An 18,696-nucleotide genomic window follows, 5' to 3' on the forward strand; every position below is an offset into this window, starting at 1 on the left:
TACACACTTAACCTTAAATAGAACAGCAAGAGACAAACTCTGTTAGACATACTAACATCAACTTACTAGTTTTGGGTTACCTCTGAGGTACTGAACCAAGGTTTGCCTTAATGTGCCATGTGTGATTTTGATTCCTTTAACAATTTCCAGTTGTTCTGACAAGGCATAGAACATGCAATTTCCTGATCCTTGATTGTCAGATATCGTGAAGCCCTTGTCTGATGCAGTAGTCCTCAGTCCCAATGATAGATCTGTTCTGCTCTTGACTTTGCTTGCGTCAAGTTGCATCTGCTGAAGTTCCCGGATGATTCGGTCAAGAGAACCTAGAAGGGACAAAAAGTTCTTTTAATCTAACGGCATGAAAGAAACGAAACAATTCCCCATCTTTACAGAGAAGTTTGGGGGTAAAAAAGGTAAAAAGGGCTTCAACCACTAAACAACCAGTGTATTGTCCAGCTACTGAGCCTTGAAATGATAAATTGTGACTTTTTATTTGCAAACGAATATACTAAAAGTCAAGAGAGAAGATGCAATGAGGAAAAATTTACGACAAGGTTTAAACTCTGACATGTTTGCAGAACTGGAAAAAGAACCCCAGCGCCGGTTATTTAAACAAACTTCACTGTGCCGTTTTTTGACAAAACCGCGTTCTAAACTATATTAAATTTAGGAAGGACATTTATTGATTGAAAACCGCGGTTAGGGTTAGACCTCGTATAAATGAAGGATTAATCGCATTAGTATATGATTACTTCATTATTGTGTCGGAAAATGACTACACTCTGAATAGCCGGAACAAATACACGTTTTGATAGCAACAGCATTTAAACTTGGGCTTCGTTTCGGGAAAAATCAAAGGAAACTGTGAATAAGTCGTGGATACATCGCGTTGGAATGAGTTTTGAAGATAATTAAATTCTAATGGGTAATTCCCTGATACAGTTAAAACTAGATGGCATTACTTTGAACAGCTGGGATGATGTTGGGTGAATGGTCAGAATTCACATTTTAGCTATCGGTCAGTACAAAATACAGACTGTAAACCGGGTACGAAATGCAGACTGGGTGCAAAATGCAGACTACAGACTGCAGATTTGGTACAGAATGCAGACTGGATATTTTGAAAACTGATATTTAAGTAATAATAACAAAAACTATTCCTTCGACTTGATATATTTTTAACGTTCAGGGGTGAACACACAATGATTTTTACAAATTAATGTTTGCGTAGTTACCAAACAGATGAGAGGTAAAACCATCAGAAACTTAAACAATTGGCCAGTCACGAAAACAACGCCTCGCTTTCCCCTATAAAAATTCGCCGGTTACTCATTTTAGCGATATATAACGATGTAAATACTGACGGCTCGCAGTGAAAAGAATGAAGGCTTGAAATTGTATTTAAGAACGATTGTGGCCTGGACGCTTTGTCAAAAACAAAATATACCCGGGAACGGCGAGGAATATTCCACAATAATGCAAATGATGGCGAAAGATGATCGCGGAAAACCAATTGCATTAAGCGTCTTCACTCAGAGTTACACCTTTAGTAATTCAAAGAGCTTTGACGTCGCAGTTAGCACATGTGCTAACTGCGACGAGTATTTTAATCAAAATCGAAACTCCTTCAAAGAAAGGTCCAGTTAAATTTTAAAGTCGCAGCATTCCTTCGGAAATGTAATAGAGGTGTTCCCGTATAATTTCGGAAAGTCGTTATCATTATCGATTTGTTTACATCTGAGTGAGTGAACATTTGCATATTCTGCCGCATTCTAATAGTCGTTTGTCCGCTTCGCGTACCCACGACTAAAAAAGAACAAAAAAGAAAACGCCCCAAGTCTTCCTGTTTTACGCAATTTATGTTTGCTTTCTGGTGAAATGGAATAAAAACTTCAATTGACTAAAACAAAAATTACACCAAGTCATCCGCCCATATCAGAAAGTAGAAGAAAATCAAATTAGTGTATACATGTCTTTCGATCATAACCGGAGAAAGCAGAGGTACAAAAAGAACATCTCTCTTCCGCAGTGCAAAATATTATCACAAGAGCCATTTTCAAAAAGCGTAGCTGGCCTGAAGTTGAAAGAAAAGGAAAGGAGAAATGTTGTATCTTCTTCAAACCTGTATGTTACTCTTTGGGGATGTCAATTGCGATGTGTTATAAATATTTTGTTACTTACTTGGAGTCAGTAATGAATCAACTGTTAGTTGTTCGGTTGGCGTATCCACATCTTCGCCCTCCTGAGTTCTGAATCTTGGGTCTTGTCTTTTAGAAGCTAAAAAGATAGAAAGAAACTGTTTTATTAATATTACACCAATCAATAAGACGATAAAACCACTGATTACTATTCAGGTTAAACATATTTTTTTATCTGTAGTGTCCCAGCTTTCCATGATGCTTTATAAGGGACTGAAAGCCGAGTCGTGCCCAAAAACACTTTTTGAAGGATATTCAAAATATTCTCACCACGAACAATGTCCCACATCTTCTCCACAAGAAAATCACACTGTTCCTCCCAGCTGAACTTCTCTTCATAGGAACTCCTCAGTTGCTGAATCTCATGGAGGCGGTCTGATCTTTCCTTCTCTCGGACACCAGCAATTGCCTTTGCCCACTCCTTAGGGTCCTCAGAATCCACAACAAATGATTTGCCTGATGGTACAGTGCACAATGCCTCACCAAATCCCGAGTTGCCACTGACAAGAATGGGAAGACCGGCAGACAGAGCTTCTAATGCTGTCAATCCAAACCCTTCTGTTCTGGAGGGCATAATGCAGAGATCAACTTCACAAAATATTTCTTTCAATCTCTCTTTGCTCTGTATGAACTTCCTCACAGTCAGCTGCCTTTTAGCAATTCCACTTTTGAGCAAATTTGCTGCAACCTTATCTTGTTTACTTTCAGGTGCACCCACGAAGATCAGATGGTAAGATCTGTCTTTCAGTTCAACTATTGCTTTGGCAGAGATATCGTAGCCCTTCAGGCTGAAGTCCTCTAGATCACCACGGCCAAAGGTCAGGATCTTGAACTTTTTACTCTCATTTGGGGCTTGTTCTATGTCAGAGAATTCACGGAAAGTTCCAGGAGTCAGTTGAAGGATGTCTTCGTGTCTCTTGCAAGAGCGGAGCTGAGCGGAGAAAGCGTCTGTTAGCTTTGGTCCAACTGCTACAACAGCATCTGCCAACTTACACAACCCCACTTCAGTTGCGTTCTTCTCTTCACCTTTGGAAATAGCCTCGGGATAGTTCTTCTGCATAGCAAGTTCTTCAGGTGCAGTGTGCACTACCTGAATCCACTTGCAACTGTGAGACTTTCTGATAACCTGGGCTTGCTTACCAAGCTTAGCACCATGACCTAGTACAAAGTCAATGACAAGGTCTTCTGGTGGGAAACTCAACCAGTCAAGAGGGTCACTGTAGCCTGTAAGTTTCTCTGCTTCCCAGATGGAAACATTGAGGCTTCTTGCAGTTCTCTTGTCTTCTTCAGAACAGGCAGACTGTGGGACTAGGAGTGTGACGTCCACTTTCTTACGTTTGGCCAACAGAATGGCAAGTTGTCTGTTTATGGTGGACAAGCCTCCCATTGATGAACTCCATTCACTGCCCAGGAGAGTCACCTTCAATGTGGTGTTAGACTTCATTGCCTCAACTTTACTTGCTTCACCGAGTGATCTAGCAGCCACATTTGAAGATAAACCCTGAAGAAAAATACGTCATTTAGCATTAAAACGATTACAGAACATAACATATTACGTGTGTTACGATATAAATGTATGTCGATCAATACTTAACCAAAGGAAAACAGAAAAGTATAAACTCGAAAATTAATTTCATCGTGATAGAGATTCTCTTACTAATATTTGAAACTGGATATAAACTATTAGGGCTACCTTTCTCAACAAGGAACATTTGATTCTCAGATCAAGTAAAATGGAGGAGAGAACTTCCAAAGATAAATCAAAGGCTACAAATCTGTACTTGAAAAATCGTTTCCATCGATCATACCTGTTTTCTTCTTTTCGAGAACCATTTCTCCAATCCACAGGGAGGAAGTATTTTATCATCGATATTTCTTTTACATATTTCCGCTCGGCCTTCATTTGCATCAATGAGGTGGAAGCAGTCCTCGTGGGTGCACGTGGTTTTCACATGGTCTGAGCATGCACGACTTGGTTCTTCTGCCCCTTGATGGCAGTAAGGACATGCAACACACAGCCTATACTGTAGTCCCCTCAGGTACGGCATCTCTTGTGACAAATTATGAAGGGTGTCTTCAAGAAATTCACGAACGACACTAGCTAGTTCAGCGGAGTTCTGTCCTACAACCTGATGACTCTGTGTTCTTTGTCTCAAGATTACCTTCACAAATCCTGTTTTGCATACGAGGACAAAATCATGAATATCTTTGCCAATGATGAACCATGCTCCATTTTGGTACAGAGTAGGTTGATCCGCGGGCCATGTCTTTGAACACCAACGAATGGATCGTGAGACAAGCTGTAGGAAGAGGCCATGAGGGACAAAGCCATGGACAAACAGGAGATACAATGGACAGGGATCTGTTGACGACGGTTTCATCTTACAGAGTTTATCAGGTGATGACTTTAGCTGAGCTGGTACAAAGTACTTTACGTCAGTTGGGGAAACTGAGAACTTAGCAATCAAACCAAATCGCTCCATCATGTCTAAGATGTCTTCTTTGATGATTCCTTGGCCAATAAAGCTGGAGAACACATGATCAACATGTTTCATGCTGAGGATGCCACTTCCTTCAAGTTCTTGCCAGTACTTAGCATACAGGGGATTCTAGAAAATGTAGGTGGAACAATGCAACAATTCTGGATAAGGAAAGGCCACGTAATGTTCCTTTTGAATGTTTCCCACGTACATTTATAAGAAATAAAAGTTTATTTCCATTAATACACTGAAATGGTTGGCTATGAAACCACTAATGGGCAAATTTGTATCTTGGGTTGCTCAGAGGTGAATACGCCCACTAGCACACGCAAAAAGAACTATTCAATTGTGTGAATACAATTATTGTGAGCAGTAGCAACTTAATGCGAGTCTCTAATTGTACATAAAAAGGCTAAATCAATAAATGGCCTGACAAGCTGCAAAAAGTACGTAAAATAGTGTGGGGTCAACAAATCATATGATTATAACAATAAACAGTAAAAGACACATGTTTACAGGTGGTATCGAGTCGTTTCGTAACCATGCCGGATCTTTCGTGCCTACACGATTCGTACCTAGGCTCAGACATTTCGTACCCACTTTCGATCAGTTGGTCCCCAATCCTCTGGTCGATTCTTACCCAACAAATTATAACACATTGCCGCAACCATCGGTAGCCTAAAACCAGAACCTAATACGGAGCCTTCACAGCAGTTCGTCGGTTACATCGAGGAAAACTGGATTCGCAGCACAGTTTAGCCCCTCAAGTACTGGGGCGTATTTATGCAATCAATCAGATCAAACAATGACATTACGGCTGACATCAGAAGAGCCGCTGGTCGATGCCGTCTACCCCTCTACATGTTCTCTATAGCTTTTGAAATAAGTGCCCATTTCTTCGAAGAATCATCGTGCATAGTTTCCTGTTTTTCTAATTTATTGAACAACAGTTTCCAAGTAAGCTAGTCTTTCTAAAATGAAAATACTTTTTTTACCTGTTTATTGAAAGGTGGAATGGTTATCAGCTGCTTGAACAGATCAATCAGCCACTGAGCCTTCAGTACAACTGTACTGCGGTGCTTGATTATCATCCCCAGGCCATGATAAAAACTGATCATGGAGTCAAACTCTTTTGCAACTTCCATGAAACACTCTTTCCTTGCATAGTGCTCAAGTTGTTGCAGATTTCTGTGATAAATCTGTTTTGCCACCAAAGCTTCAATCACTTTTTCAAACAGAAACCACCTAGAAAGCAACAGAATACCTACAATGCATTCTGGCATCAAATTGGGTCTTAAATTCAGTTCGACATGCATGTCTTTAAAGTCCTCAAGTGTTAATACATGTATTGCCTCGATCATACTATCTTCAACTTTCAACTACAACAGACATGATTATTTTTTGCAACATACAAAGTCAATTCCAAGAACTGTGCCTACTTAAATATCAATCACATCTTCTTATCTTTTAGAATTATAACATTGTCGTAATGACACAAATTTAAATTTTGTTTGTCTGCACTGAAGCAACTGCTGTGCATTTGTACAATCTATAGTTTTGCAAATTTTGATGTACCCACAATTTAATCCAGTGGTGGAAGGATATTTTTTATTACTTACCTGCACATAAAATTATGCTAAATACACTGCGTGCCATTTAAAATCTTTATCATGGCTGATTTGAGGGAAAAAAATCGATTTTGAAGTGCATGAACTGGGGTTTCTCCAAATAAATTGTGTTTTTTATTTACCTCACTGGTATCTTCTCTCCCATATAAGGCTCTTGCTTCAACACCTTCAGGATTGTGTTCTGTAATTCATTTATACCATCTACTTTTCCTTCTTGCTCTGCAGGATATATTTAGAAAAGGAATTCAAAGCCTAATACAACACAGAAACATGCGCTTACAATGAGCATAGTATGATAGCATAATTTTATACTTGTATAATTGCAGAGATTTTACAGCTGACAACTTAGCTAAGATGACAATCTCTTTAAATCCCCACATTTTAGCTCTTCTGTTCCCTATAATTATTCCATACTCTGAAATTAATGGCTCCATCTCCAAAAATTAATTGGACTCTATATGATGCTGCTAGTATATTCAGAATATAGAGTAGCTGAAAGCTTAAAGCAGAGTGCAGGTTATTCAAAAAAACAACAACAAACAACTCTGACTTTTTTCCACTACAATCAAGTCCTAACTCATTCCACCATGGTAATATCTTTTAATCCCTCTACAACTTCCACTAGAAAAATTGTTCTGTCTCTCTATCTACTTGCAATTCAAACTCTGACTTTTTTCCACTATAATTAAGTCCTAGCTCATTCCACCATAGTAATATCATTTAATCCCTCTACAACTTCCACTAGAATGTTCTGTCTCTCTATCTACTTGCAATTCAAATTATAATGAAGCACAACACACTGCCTGCTGCTGGATAACATGTAACAATGTAAGTCAGATAATAATTATTGTATGCTCAATGCTTGTCAACCATATCCCGATATTGAGCTTTTGGTTACAAAAATTGCTACAAATCAGGTGTTCTTGAAATTCACCCAAAGATAAGCTTTTATACAATTATAAAGTCAACAATTACTGCAAGTAACCTATGGTTATGGATACAAAATGAAATCATTTATCTTACCTGTTTTATCATTCGGGACAGTGCCCGGTCCAATACTATGTATTGGACTGGCAATGAAGCATTTTGATTGGTTGATTTTAGTTATTAGCCCTCTGACTGCCCGAGTCGTGTAATAAAATCATTTATCTTACCTGTTTTATCTTTTCCAATCTGCTTTTTAATCTTATGGATAAATTTTTTCATCAAATTAGGACTCTGAGTGTTGTCAATGCAGAATAAGGGTTTGACTACATGCTTCTCATATTCCATACCAGAAATTCTCTTCTGAATTTGTTTCTTTATTACTGCAATGTCTTCAACTGGTTTGTCAGCATGTGTGCCAACAATGAACACTGGGGGGTGGAGGTAGGGCAGCTTGTGTTGTGCATCATCATCTGTGTCATCGGTTGCCAGGGCAACACTATGTACTGTAGCCAGCCATGACAGCAAATTCTCCATGTTTGTTTCATTGTTAGGATTTTCCAACTTCACATCATTACACCCTTGCCTCATACTGGGCTCAGCTGGGGCATCCAAAGGCTTGCTGAGATTGTGCACCAATATGTATAGTGCCCGCTGTGATAGGAAGATAGGATGGCTGGCATAGTACAAGTGCTGCCCTGCAAAGTCCCACACGTCCATTGTAACATAGGATTCTTCTGTGAGTAAGGCACTTTTGATGGGTTTGCCTTTGGCATACTTTAACCACTGATTAACATGCTTAACAGTATCAGGCGGTTGAGAAACATCAATCATCACATCAGGCTCAGCTTGCATGTTTTCATCTTTACATTCAGTAGAATGTTCATTGCCATTGTTTGGCAGAATATCTGTGAAACCTTCATCCTCCTCAACCTGAATGGAGAATTAAATGAAACATTATGCTCACTTAAGTGTATATAATTATGTAATCAAACTTGACATTATGGACAGGCTGCTAAATGATAAAACATTATGATCACCTCAGTCTAGAATAATTCTAAGGGGGCAAGTTTCTAATAAACTGTTGGACTGCTTTACTGAGAGGGGTATAACAAGATAACTTGGTTTACCGACTGAGTTGAACTTATAAATTGGCTACTGTATAGAGTTCTGAAACCGACATCTCAAGTGTAAGAGCCCTTAGAGAGAGGTAAACTTAGATTAAGACATAAAGAACAAATCCTCCAACCCTGGAGCTAGTCAACTCAGACGAAGAAATGTTTGAGATGCAATGAATATATGAAGATCATATATTTTTGAACTGCAGTATTACATACATATGATGCACGATCCTCGCAGTAGATAGCGCTATTTAAGCAATAGCGAAAATCAGACCTGAAAAAAATCAGGCCTGTACGGGACTCAAACCACTGACCTCTGCGATACTAGTGCAGCGCTCTAAATAGCGCTATCTACTGCAAGGATCGTGCATCATGCGTATGTAATACCGCAGTTCAAAAAAAATATATGATCTTCATATATTCATTGTATCTCATTTATCACTTTCACGGGTTTATTACGAATCAACTTAACGGCCTGCTCACAGTTGGCTTGTTAGCTCAATTGGTAGAGCGCTGCACTAGTATCGCAGAGGTCAGTGGTTCAAGTCCCGTACAGGCCTGATTTTTTTCAGGTCTGATTTTCACTATTGCTTAAATAGCGCTATCTACTGCGAGGATCGTGCATCATCCGGAAGAAATGTTTGTTGACACTGAAGTTACATATTAAGCATTAGCATATATAACATACATTCATTGAGGCTCCTCTGTAAGGATTTTATAGCCAAAATGTAACAAAAGTTATCAAAAAATTATATCAGAGAATAAAAAATAATCACGACTGAAAATTTAAAATTTTAGGTGATTGGAGAATAAAATCTCAAATTTCCTTTCAAGTTGACTGAAGGTGCCACTGAAAAAGCAATTCACAAATGGAAAAATCAAAAGATGCCCCATCATTTTTATGGTAAAACTTTTGCATGTACGCCTTCATTTAAGATGTTTAAATAAAAATTACTTGTAGATCTTTAATTCTTTTCTAGACTCATCTAAACACTTGTGAAAACATCCAAAGAAACAGACTCTTTCAGGCACATGCTGGATGTAAGAAATTTAAAATTTTTCATAAAGAAAAGAATTTTGAAAAATATCAAGTTTAAATCTTACTCATTCCCTTAAAAAAATATTTTCTCATGAGGCTACTTTGCACTCCCTTCTCTTCTTCCTTCCTTTCTTCCTTCCTAAAACAAAAAGAGTTCTACAGACATAGGACTGGTGTAAAATTCTCAACACTTTACAAAACTCTCAAACCTGCTTTGACTTGAAAATATCTCCAACTTCATCTTTTAATTTCAGTTTTCCTCCATCAATTGTATCTTTCTTTAAAATTGTCTTTCGAGAAATATCTGCTCCACACATTCTGTCTGCCACAATCTTTGCTACATCTTTTGAAGATTCCAATAGTCCTGGCTTACTCTCCCTGGTCAACTGCCAGTTCTTGACAGCTTGGTCAACATCAATTTCACATTTTGAAGGATCCACTTCAATCCCCTCAGTACTCTGTTCTTTAGGGTCAAATGGGAGGCCTAAAAGACTCTTCTTCAGACTGGTTTTACCAGCGCGATCCTGACCAACCAGTATAAGACGCCCACGGTAAACTTTTACATATCCATCTTTTAAAGCCTCTTCGTAAGCCAACTGTGATTTGCTTCCTTTTGCTCTTTTAGAGTCTAATTTAAAAAAAAAAAAAGTTGTCATGATTGAGCCAAAGGAAAAAGTCTAATCAGGGGAAGTTGTAATTTATTTTTATAAATAAGAAACCTAAACAAACAGCAATTTTTGTTTTAATAAGTTATAAAAGAATCTGCAACAAGCTTAGAAGTAGGTAAGTAAATTTAATGATATGTCTACTAGGTATAAATTTAAAAACTATGATTGTATACTAGATACATAGAAAAGTCATTGCATTGCTGGGTTTGCTAAACATAAACACAATGACTATTTTAAACTAACTAAAAGAAATGAAACAGTAAAGAGTTTGATTAAAATGTGAGTGATCAAACTAAACAAAGGCAATAACTGATGTCAATTCTGCCAAATGGTGTTTGGAAAACAGAAAGAAAAATCACATATTCCCAAAACGTAACAATTGATACATTCTAAAATATTACAAGGCCAGCATAAATTATGGTGTAACAATTATCAAAATTACTCCTGACCAGACAAGACAAAAGTTTTATTCCCAATAACCTAAACTCTCGTTTTAAAATCATATCAGTCCATAAATTCTGTATGATATAAGCTAAATGTTGTTGTACACTTAATAACTTCCAATAAGATAAAGCAAAAATTACAGTCACAACTATTCCCAGATGAGAAATGATTTGTAATAACCTTAATCTCCCTTAATTAAAATCAAATACATATAAAGTACAAATTACAACCGCAATTACTACAACTGTGAAATGATTTGCAATAAACTTCTTAAATTCCAATCAACTAGAAAGCAAAAATAACAACTTACAATAATCCCATACTGTAAAATGATTTGTAATAAACTTTATCCCTCCTCAATTCCCTATCAAATTATAGTACACTGTAGTTCAACTTAAATTTCAATGTCAGCCAAGTTGTTAAAATAAACCTTTCAAAATATAACCAAACCTTCCAGTACAAATGTCATGTATTTCTAAAGTGATGCAAACTTTGTTCAATCATACAGTATAACTGTAAAAGCATTACTTCATATTCTTCTCGAGCTTTATTATGAAACTATCGTCAGCTGCCTGTAATTATCAGTAACAAGCAGCATAACCACTTGCAAGTCAACCATTAGAACCAATTTAGTAAATAATGCACATGTCACAACATTAATGTGAAGAGGAATTTCCTTTACTCACCTGGGACATCTGAATATACTCTGTGAATCTTATCCTTTAGCTCCATAACACTTCTCATTCCTTCAACTGTAAAAGGATTCCATCTCACATCCAAAGATTTTAGTTTCTTCAGCTGTCTTATAGCTGGACTCAACACAGTCAACTGGTTGCCACTCAGCCCCAGTCCCTCCAGCTCCACCATCTCCCCAATACCATCAGGGATGGTGGTTAGATTGTTATGTGAGATGTACAGCTCTCTGAGTTTCTTCAGCTGCTTTGTAGCTGGACTCAACACAGTCAACTGGTTGCCACTCAGCCCCAGTATCTCCAGCTCCACCATCTCCCCAATAGCATCAGGGATGGTGGTTAGCTTGTTCTGTGAGATGTCCAGCCATCTGAGTTTTTTCAGCTGAGTCAAACTTGTAGGGAAGATGGACAGCTGGTTACTTCTAACATGAAGTACCGTAAGATTGTTTAGCTTTCCGAGATTTTCAGGTATTGTTGTAAGTTTATTCCATGACAGGATAAGATTCTCCAACTCAGTCAATTCAAACAAAGCTGCAGGCAATTCATGCAAACTTTCCGCAGTGAGATCTAAACTCTTTCTGCTCATCTTTCCTCTTAACTCTTCTTTAGAAAGAAATTCCATTTCATTGATGGGAAACTGTCACAACAAAAATAAAAGCTGTCATTAAAGGTGAGTAACTTAAACTAACTTGCTTTGGCATTATAACCATTGAGCCAAAAATGGAAAAAATGAGGTTTATAATTTACCTTCTACTAAACCAAAGTAATGAGTTATATTTTATTCCTCTAAGTACAATCTTTGGAAGCCATCCACCCTTCAGTGTTCTTTTAAACACTCTGAGTAAACACTGCTTATTTGTAAAAAGCTCTAGTTATTTATTTTCATGTCAGACATTTTGACTTTACTCTCACTGTATAATTTTTTTTGTCAAAAATAAACAACTGCTTGCGTTATACATGTTAACAACAAGGCTATTACGAACAAGAAAATACTTGAATTTTAAAACAGAGTTCTCCCGACTCTTTAAAAACAACATGAAGATTACCTTTATTGTAAAGGTTAATATCTAACAGGAAAGAAATCATTAGTGCAAATCTATGGTTGGTTATGTTTTGATGTGATAACCTTAAACAGTTGTAATATAAACCAAAACATGAATGATTTCCAAGCTGAAAATATTCAAACCAAGTGGCTATTTCCAGACCTGTTATTTCATTTTATCCTCTGTAAGTTGTTTTCATTTGCAATTGACACAGAAAATTACTCAGAAGATGGTTTCTTTTTTTTTAAGAGTTTGTCACCCAGTAAGATGCTTTTGAGACAACAATTTTCAATTTATGATACATCTTGCATGAGATCTAGGTCAGCAACAGTTGTCGTACACATTATGTCGTGTAATGATGTGGTTGATGCAATAAACAATTTAATTGAAAAAAGTAACGAAAACTGATAATAATTTTTCGTTTATGTTTAAAGAATAACTAAAAATGGGAACCAGCTTCACAAAGGTACATGATGAACTTGCTTGGAAGCCTCTTAGTTTGAGGAGAGAACTACATACATTGAGCCAATTTTACAAAATAGCCAAGAATCTTGCTCCACATTATTCAACTTAGCTATTCCCTAAACTGTCAAGGGGATATGCATATTTTTGTCTTAAATCAAAAGAAAACTTCACTCAATTTCCTTGTAGAGTTCTACATTTCAAAAGTCTTTTTTTTCCATCCATTATCACTGGCTAGAATTGTCTGGACCTAGTTGTCCCAATCTCTGTATCTCTTCCCACTTTGAGATCAAACCTGGTAAATTCTCTTTCTGAATACTGACACTAAGTTATATGATTGTTCTGTTACATGGCATGCATCTGTTGATCACACCTACCTCAGACTGGGTTCCTATTTTCTTTGAGAATATCTCTTGAAAATTAATAGCTGTGCATCACCTATGTATTTCCCAGTGCAGTTTTGAATCTGAAATAGTGAAATACTCTTTCTTGTTTTTCTAAGGTACACTGAGCTCAACGTGATGTCCTAATTCTACCTCTGCTACAAACATTCTAGGTGAAGCATGGTCACTGAGCAGTGATGCATCAGGAAACTAAATTTGTATTGTATGGTATTCAGTCTGTAAATTACAATGTCAACTGTGGTTTTTTTCACAAAGTACAAAGTTTGATAATTAATACTAATTGCTTCTCAGAGGCCATTATTTGATTGTTTAAAATTAATAATAAACCCCTCTAGCTTTGTAGGTTTAACTCATTGTTATTGCCAATGAAGGGTTGTTTGTGTGTCTGTTTGTCTGTGTCCCTGAATAAATTGGATAAAACTTGTAATATTGTAATCCCCTCCTTAGGCCTAAGTGATTTTGGGGAAAACAATGAAAAATGTGCTTAAATAAAAAAAAAATAATAATAAATTCAACATTCACTGGAAATATTTCATTTACCATGTCAAGTATACACACTTTAGTATGTTGATTGAAAGCTCTCAACCAAACAGGTTTTTCATAGTATGTCCAAAGTATAATAATCAAACTTATTGAATACAAACGGGGAAGCGTTTGTTGCTTTCGCAAACAAGAAACGTACAACAGGCCAAATACTGAAATCAAACTTTTTTGGCTTGAAATGCACATTCAAGTATGCTGTAGTTTCTACATCTTACCAAAAAAGCTTGTTAATGAATAAAAAATGAGTGAGTTCGAAAGTTTCTAAGAATTTGACTTGTATCAAATACGTGACATAACTGCCTGTAGATCATATAATCATGCCTACACTTGGTTACTTAACAGACCTTGGCGGTTTCGAGTACATTTCTAACTTCTATCAGTTAAAATTAAAATGAAGTACAATCCAGGGAACCATGGAAAAATTTTGCTATCAGTTTAAACACTCTCATTACTTGTTGTGAATACTAATCGATGCTTAACAACAGTTTTACTACTAGACAGATAACGATTAGAGCTAATTGACGTCAACACGATCAGAAACAGTTTCTCTGGTGCATTCCAGTTCCAATAATATCCCGTTAAAAACGCTATCATAACTTAAAATCACTGTTTTCCTCTTGTTGTTGCTTGGAGTTTCTACTTGAACTCGTCTGTTACAGAACATTGACTGATTCCTGCAAGATCGTATGACGAAAGTGCTCTGCATTTGACGAGCGTCGTTAAAGTACGAACAATGGATCAGAACCCAGCAAACTTAGAATACAAAGGGAAAGAAAGAGTATTGGAGATACCAGAGAATTAGATTAATCTTACGGGAAATGACGGCAAAAACACTTGAGGGGAAATATTACATCAGTTCGATCGGGCGGAGAGTCCGAGTTCATTCTCAGCTGAATTATCTTTGTTCGCGTTTCAGGAGTCTAGCGAGGCTACAGTTTACACAAATGGGCTAAATTCATAACTGTGTTGAACATAATACTTACTTCTCAGCAAAGTGAACAAGAACAGCGGCGGCGAATTATGACGAAATCAAAGAGAGATTGTGAACAATCTAGCTGTTCGGCTACAAGTAGACACTCCCTGATTGACAACTTAGGTTTGATTTACATCACAATGCTTCTCACATGTCACGCGACCAGGTAGACTACTACAGGGGATGGGGGAGTGCTTGTCTCTTCGCTTCGTCGGCGGACTAGTATAGTGAAGTAGTTAATTGATGTTTCAGAAGGTATCAAAGTAATATTTGATGAATGGAAACTGATCGATCTTAAAAAGTGATAAAAACTTATCCGATCGTTTGCATTTCACCTCAACAAAGGGATGTTGGGTGTGTTCTGCGGAAAAAATGGCAAGAAAACGTGACTGAAAGTTTGGAACTGTTAGACTGAACCAGAGAAAAGACAATACACAGCAAGTGAGGTAGGTTTACATTTATCTTGAGCCTTAACAAAGACATTCGTCGATATAAGTTTACGATATTACGACTCTTCAACATTCTCCCATACATTTCTTTATATTTCGAATAAACGACCAGACACGCCGCTTCATCATCGTTTCATCATCATCGTTTATTCATAATAAAGCAGGTGTAGGGATAGGCAAGACATTACGTCTTGATGTGGACCTGCACCAATTAAATTATCAATTAATAAAAACCTAAATAGTGAATAAATCGAGAATGGGTATGTAAATAATGACCGTGAGTTGAAAGAAATATTAATAACGATACAGAGTAAATATTAAAAGTATCTAAAGTCAACAGTTTTGTTGGAAACACTACAGGAAGCTTGTGTGAGCCCCGGCTGTGATTTAATCAGCTCGGTTACTCTTGGTAATCTTAGATACTTTTTTATGGTAGAGATAAAAACTCGAGTGGGTTTTACTGCATAGTCCACCTTTAATGCTAGGCACAGTAGCGTCATTAAGAAGCTTTAGTAGAGTAGTATTTACTGATGCAAGACCTTTTGGTGCCCGTGCTCTTCAACGTCCGCGACCATTTAGAAAGGCCACTGGGCTGTTTACCTCGATCTGTTGGCTGGGGAAGATGACTGATTACCGAGGGAGAGAGGGTGAGAAGCTCTTTATTACTCCACCAGGACAAGGAAGAGAGATCCAAGAATCGTTTCTTTCATTTTCCAATGTTTTCAAGAGGTAAAAATGATTACAATGGTCTTAGCGACTCATTTCTACAGAAACGAATCCTATACTTTTCAGTCTTTTCTTTATTTCATTTACATGAATCAAGTTTATTCCCTTAAGGTACGCATGATAAGAAAAACACATAATAAGAAACCATCGAAATTTCCTTCAAGAATCAGGCTATAAAACAAAGGACTACGGGTTCGAGAATCAACTGTCACGAGTGGAAATCAACAAGGAACAATATGATGGTTTGTGGAAACCTACTTGTCGCCCAAAACTTAGATAGACAGATAGATCGCTTAGTGAGTAATACTTTGCAGTCGTAAAACTGAATTGCGTATTTTACAGCCAACATTGGTTAAAATATAAAGCTAAATAAAATCATATAAATGTAAATGCCTAATATAATAAATAAATCTAGAATAGGTATGAATATCTAAAATTAAAGTCGACTTTCTTTGAAACTTTAGGAGCCATTGTGCGCACCCTGGGACATAGCATAAAAGAAAGAGCGTCGAAAACGTATGCGCGAACGTGGCAAATTATATATCTCTCGACGCCTTAAATTAGAACTACATTTTTTTCCTTGATGGCAGAAGATGGTATAACTTCTGTTTGGGATTGTTAACAATGGAATCGAAGAAATGACAACAGAGTTCTATGCGTCTATCATACAACGTAAGCAGGCCCAGACTGTCAAGGCTTTCCCAATATGACATTTCAGGTAAAATTATAGCTCATCTTAATGTGCGAAGCATTTTGCACAAGATGAATCATGTTCGACTATTATTTAGTGACAAGAAATTCGACATTTTTAATTTTTCTGAAACATGCCTTAGCCCATCTATAAAGGATTCTGACAGAAGTAGATATTACTGGCTATTCAGTACTGAGAAATGACCCAACGGTTAAAAGAGGCGGCGGCACGGCAATTTACGTACGCGATGGGATTCCCTACAAACTTAGAACGGATTTGACTACTGAAAATATTGAAACATAATGGATTGAAGTACATCGACTCAAGTGCAAGAAATTGTTTATTGCCTGTGTATATAGGCCACCTGACGTCTGTTCTGAGACATTCTTCGATGCACTAAATGACTCACTCACTCTCGAAACTGCCAGCGGGATCGGAAATTGTCGTTTTGGGGGATTTCAATATCGACTATTTAGCTGTAAAAGACGACTCTGCAGACGTGTAGCTTGTAATACGAGATCTGGACGCACTGCAACACGTTTGAACCTAAGTTAAGTTAATACTTTGCTTAACGCAACACACGTATTCATTGGTGTAAGTATTCTAGGATCTCAAAGTTATTTCTTTCGTTGTGTTATTTTTAAAAGCTTATAATATAATTTTGAGAAAGTTGAGTGACAATATTTCCACGTCGGAAAGAATCAGTAAAATGTGGTTCTCGGCTATTTACCACCCAATCTACCAAGAACTCGCACTATTATATTGTTGAATAACTATGTTGTTTTGATCTTAAATACGTTATCAATTAAAATTCCAGTGTTTTTTACGTTACGTTATAGAGACGAAAGACTCAATCCCATGATCGAAAATAAGAATATCAAACATCATGATGCTTAGATATCTACCAATAATTTGCGCAAAGTAAATAGGACTAGGGAGAAAGGTAAGTGTCGAACGCCATCGTAAGAGCTTTCCGTCGTCACTGCTTAAAGTCCCTATAGTGTAGATGTTTAGTGTACATTTTTGTTCAGTGTACAGTATGTAAAAATAAATGCCACGCCTATAAGGCTGATATCTAAATAAACCTTAGGCTGGAGTTAAGTAAATAAATACGTTAATTAGATTGAACATGACGGTGACGGTTTTAAATCATATTTTAATTGAATTGAAATCATCCATTCACAATAAGGCGAATTAGAAACTCCCTAAAAAAACTCTAATACGGAATGATGAATAACCTCGAAAAAAATGATAGGAATAATAATGACCTTTATTAGTACACTTCCACATAGTGGCTCTTCGCTACTAATATAAAAACTAACTATATGCATAATACTTACAATAAATCAAAATTGATAAAATAGTGAATAATAAAAACTATACTAGATTAGTTAACACAAAACCCGCTCACGTGTTCTGTACTCTTTGAAGGCGTTTGGTCTGGTACTCTGGGAGAGGACTAAACACAACGTTGCAATAATTCAGTTTAGAGAGTATAAGACTTTCCACCAGTAGTTTTCTTATGTGGTATGGTGCGAAGTTTTTTAGTTTCCGTAGTACTGCTAAAGCACCGTAACCGCGATGACAACAGATTCGTTATGTGTTCTTGCCATGTTAGTTCTTGATCCAGATAAACTCCCAAAAGTGTCATCGCAGTATACATCTGCAGAAAAACCATTTAAAGAGTGTGCGCGCGCCAATTGTCTTGTAGAGGGAAGCATCCATTTGTTTTTTCTGAATTCAACGCCAGATTGGACGATTCAGAGTAACTGCTCAGGCATCTTATTGTCTGATTAGCATCCTTTTTGCACGCCTCTATTTCATGCGGCTTCAAGTGGTGAAGCAACGTGGTATCATCCCCATATTGAACGCATTTACAACTTAACTTTTTCTGGAGGTCTGCTACATAGATATTGAAAATTAACGGTCCTAAGATCGATCCTTGAGGGACGCCGAAGTACGTTTCCAACCGCTGAGAAAACTTGTCATCTATCATTACATACTGTTGCCTGCCCGTAAGATAGGAGGTAATCCAGGTTAGAAAATCCTTTGAAAGACCCATTGAGTGCATTTTATAAATAACTGACTTGAAGTTCACAGTATCAACAGCTTTCGAGTAGTCTGCAAGAATCATGAGAGTTATTTTGCCGCGACGCATTGCACGTGTAACATCGTCTCTAATCTCCAGTAATTTCCTGGCCGTTGAGTGAT

At 37.2% G+C, this 18,696-nt stretch overlaps 1 protein-coding gene across 1 annotated transcript in view; it reads right to left on the bottom strand.

Annotated features, from left to right (window-relative positions):
- The window catches only part of LOC148740394 (uncharacterized), an 18,041-nt gene extending 2,995 nt beyond the window's left edge, over positions 1-15,046 (bottom strand). The window contains exons 1-10 of the mRNA XM_088750481.1: positions 14,630-15,046; positions 11,189-11,831; positions 9,600-10,018; positions 7,461-8,163; positions 6,429-6,525; positions 5,674-5,923; positions 4,007-4,807; positions 2,469-3,699; positions 2,182-2,277; positions 67-323 (exon numbers count right to left, since the gene is read on the bottom strand). Coding sequence (XP_088606607.1) covers positions 67-323; positions 2,182-2,277; positions 2,469-3,699; positions 4,007-4,807; positions 5,674-5,923; positions 6,429-6,525; positions 7,461-8,163; positions 9,600-10,018; positions 11,189-11,816 — 4,482 coding nt within the window. The 5' untranslated portion in view covers positions 11,817-11,831; positions 14,630-15,046. The remainder of the gene's footprint in view (positions 1-66; positions 324-2,181; positions 2,278-2,468; positions 3,700-4,006; positions 4,808-5,673; positions 5,924-6,428; positions 6,526-7,460; positions 8,164-9,599; positions 10,019-11,188; positions 11,832-14,629) is intronic.
- Between the last annotated feature and the right edge of the window lie 3,650 nt (positions 15,047-18,696).

The sequence above is a fragment of the Stylophora pistillata genome, chromosome 2 (assembly GCF_964205215.1).
Source record: "Stylophora pistillata chromosome 2, jaStyPist1.2, whole genome shotgun sequence".
Taxonomy (NCBI): domain Eukaryota; kingdom Metazoa; phylum Cnidaria; class Anthozoa; order Scleractinia; family Pocilloporidae; genus Stylophora; species Stylophora pistillata.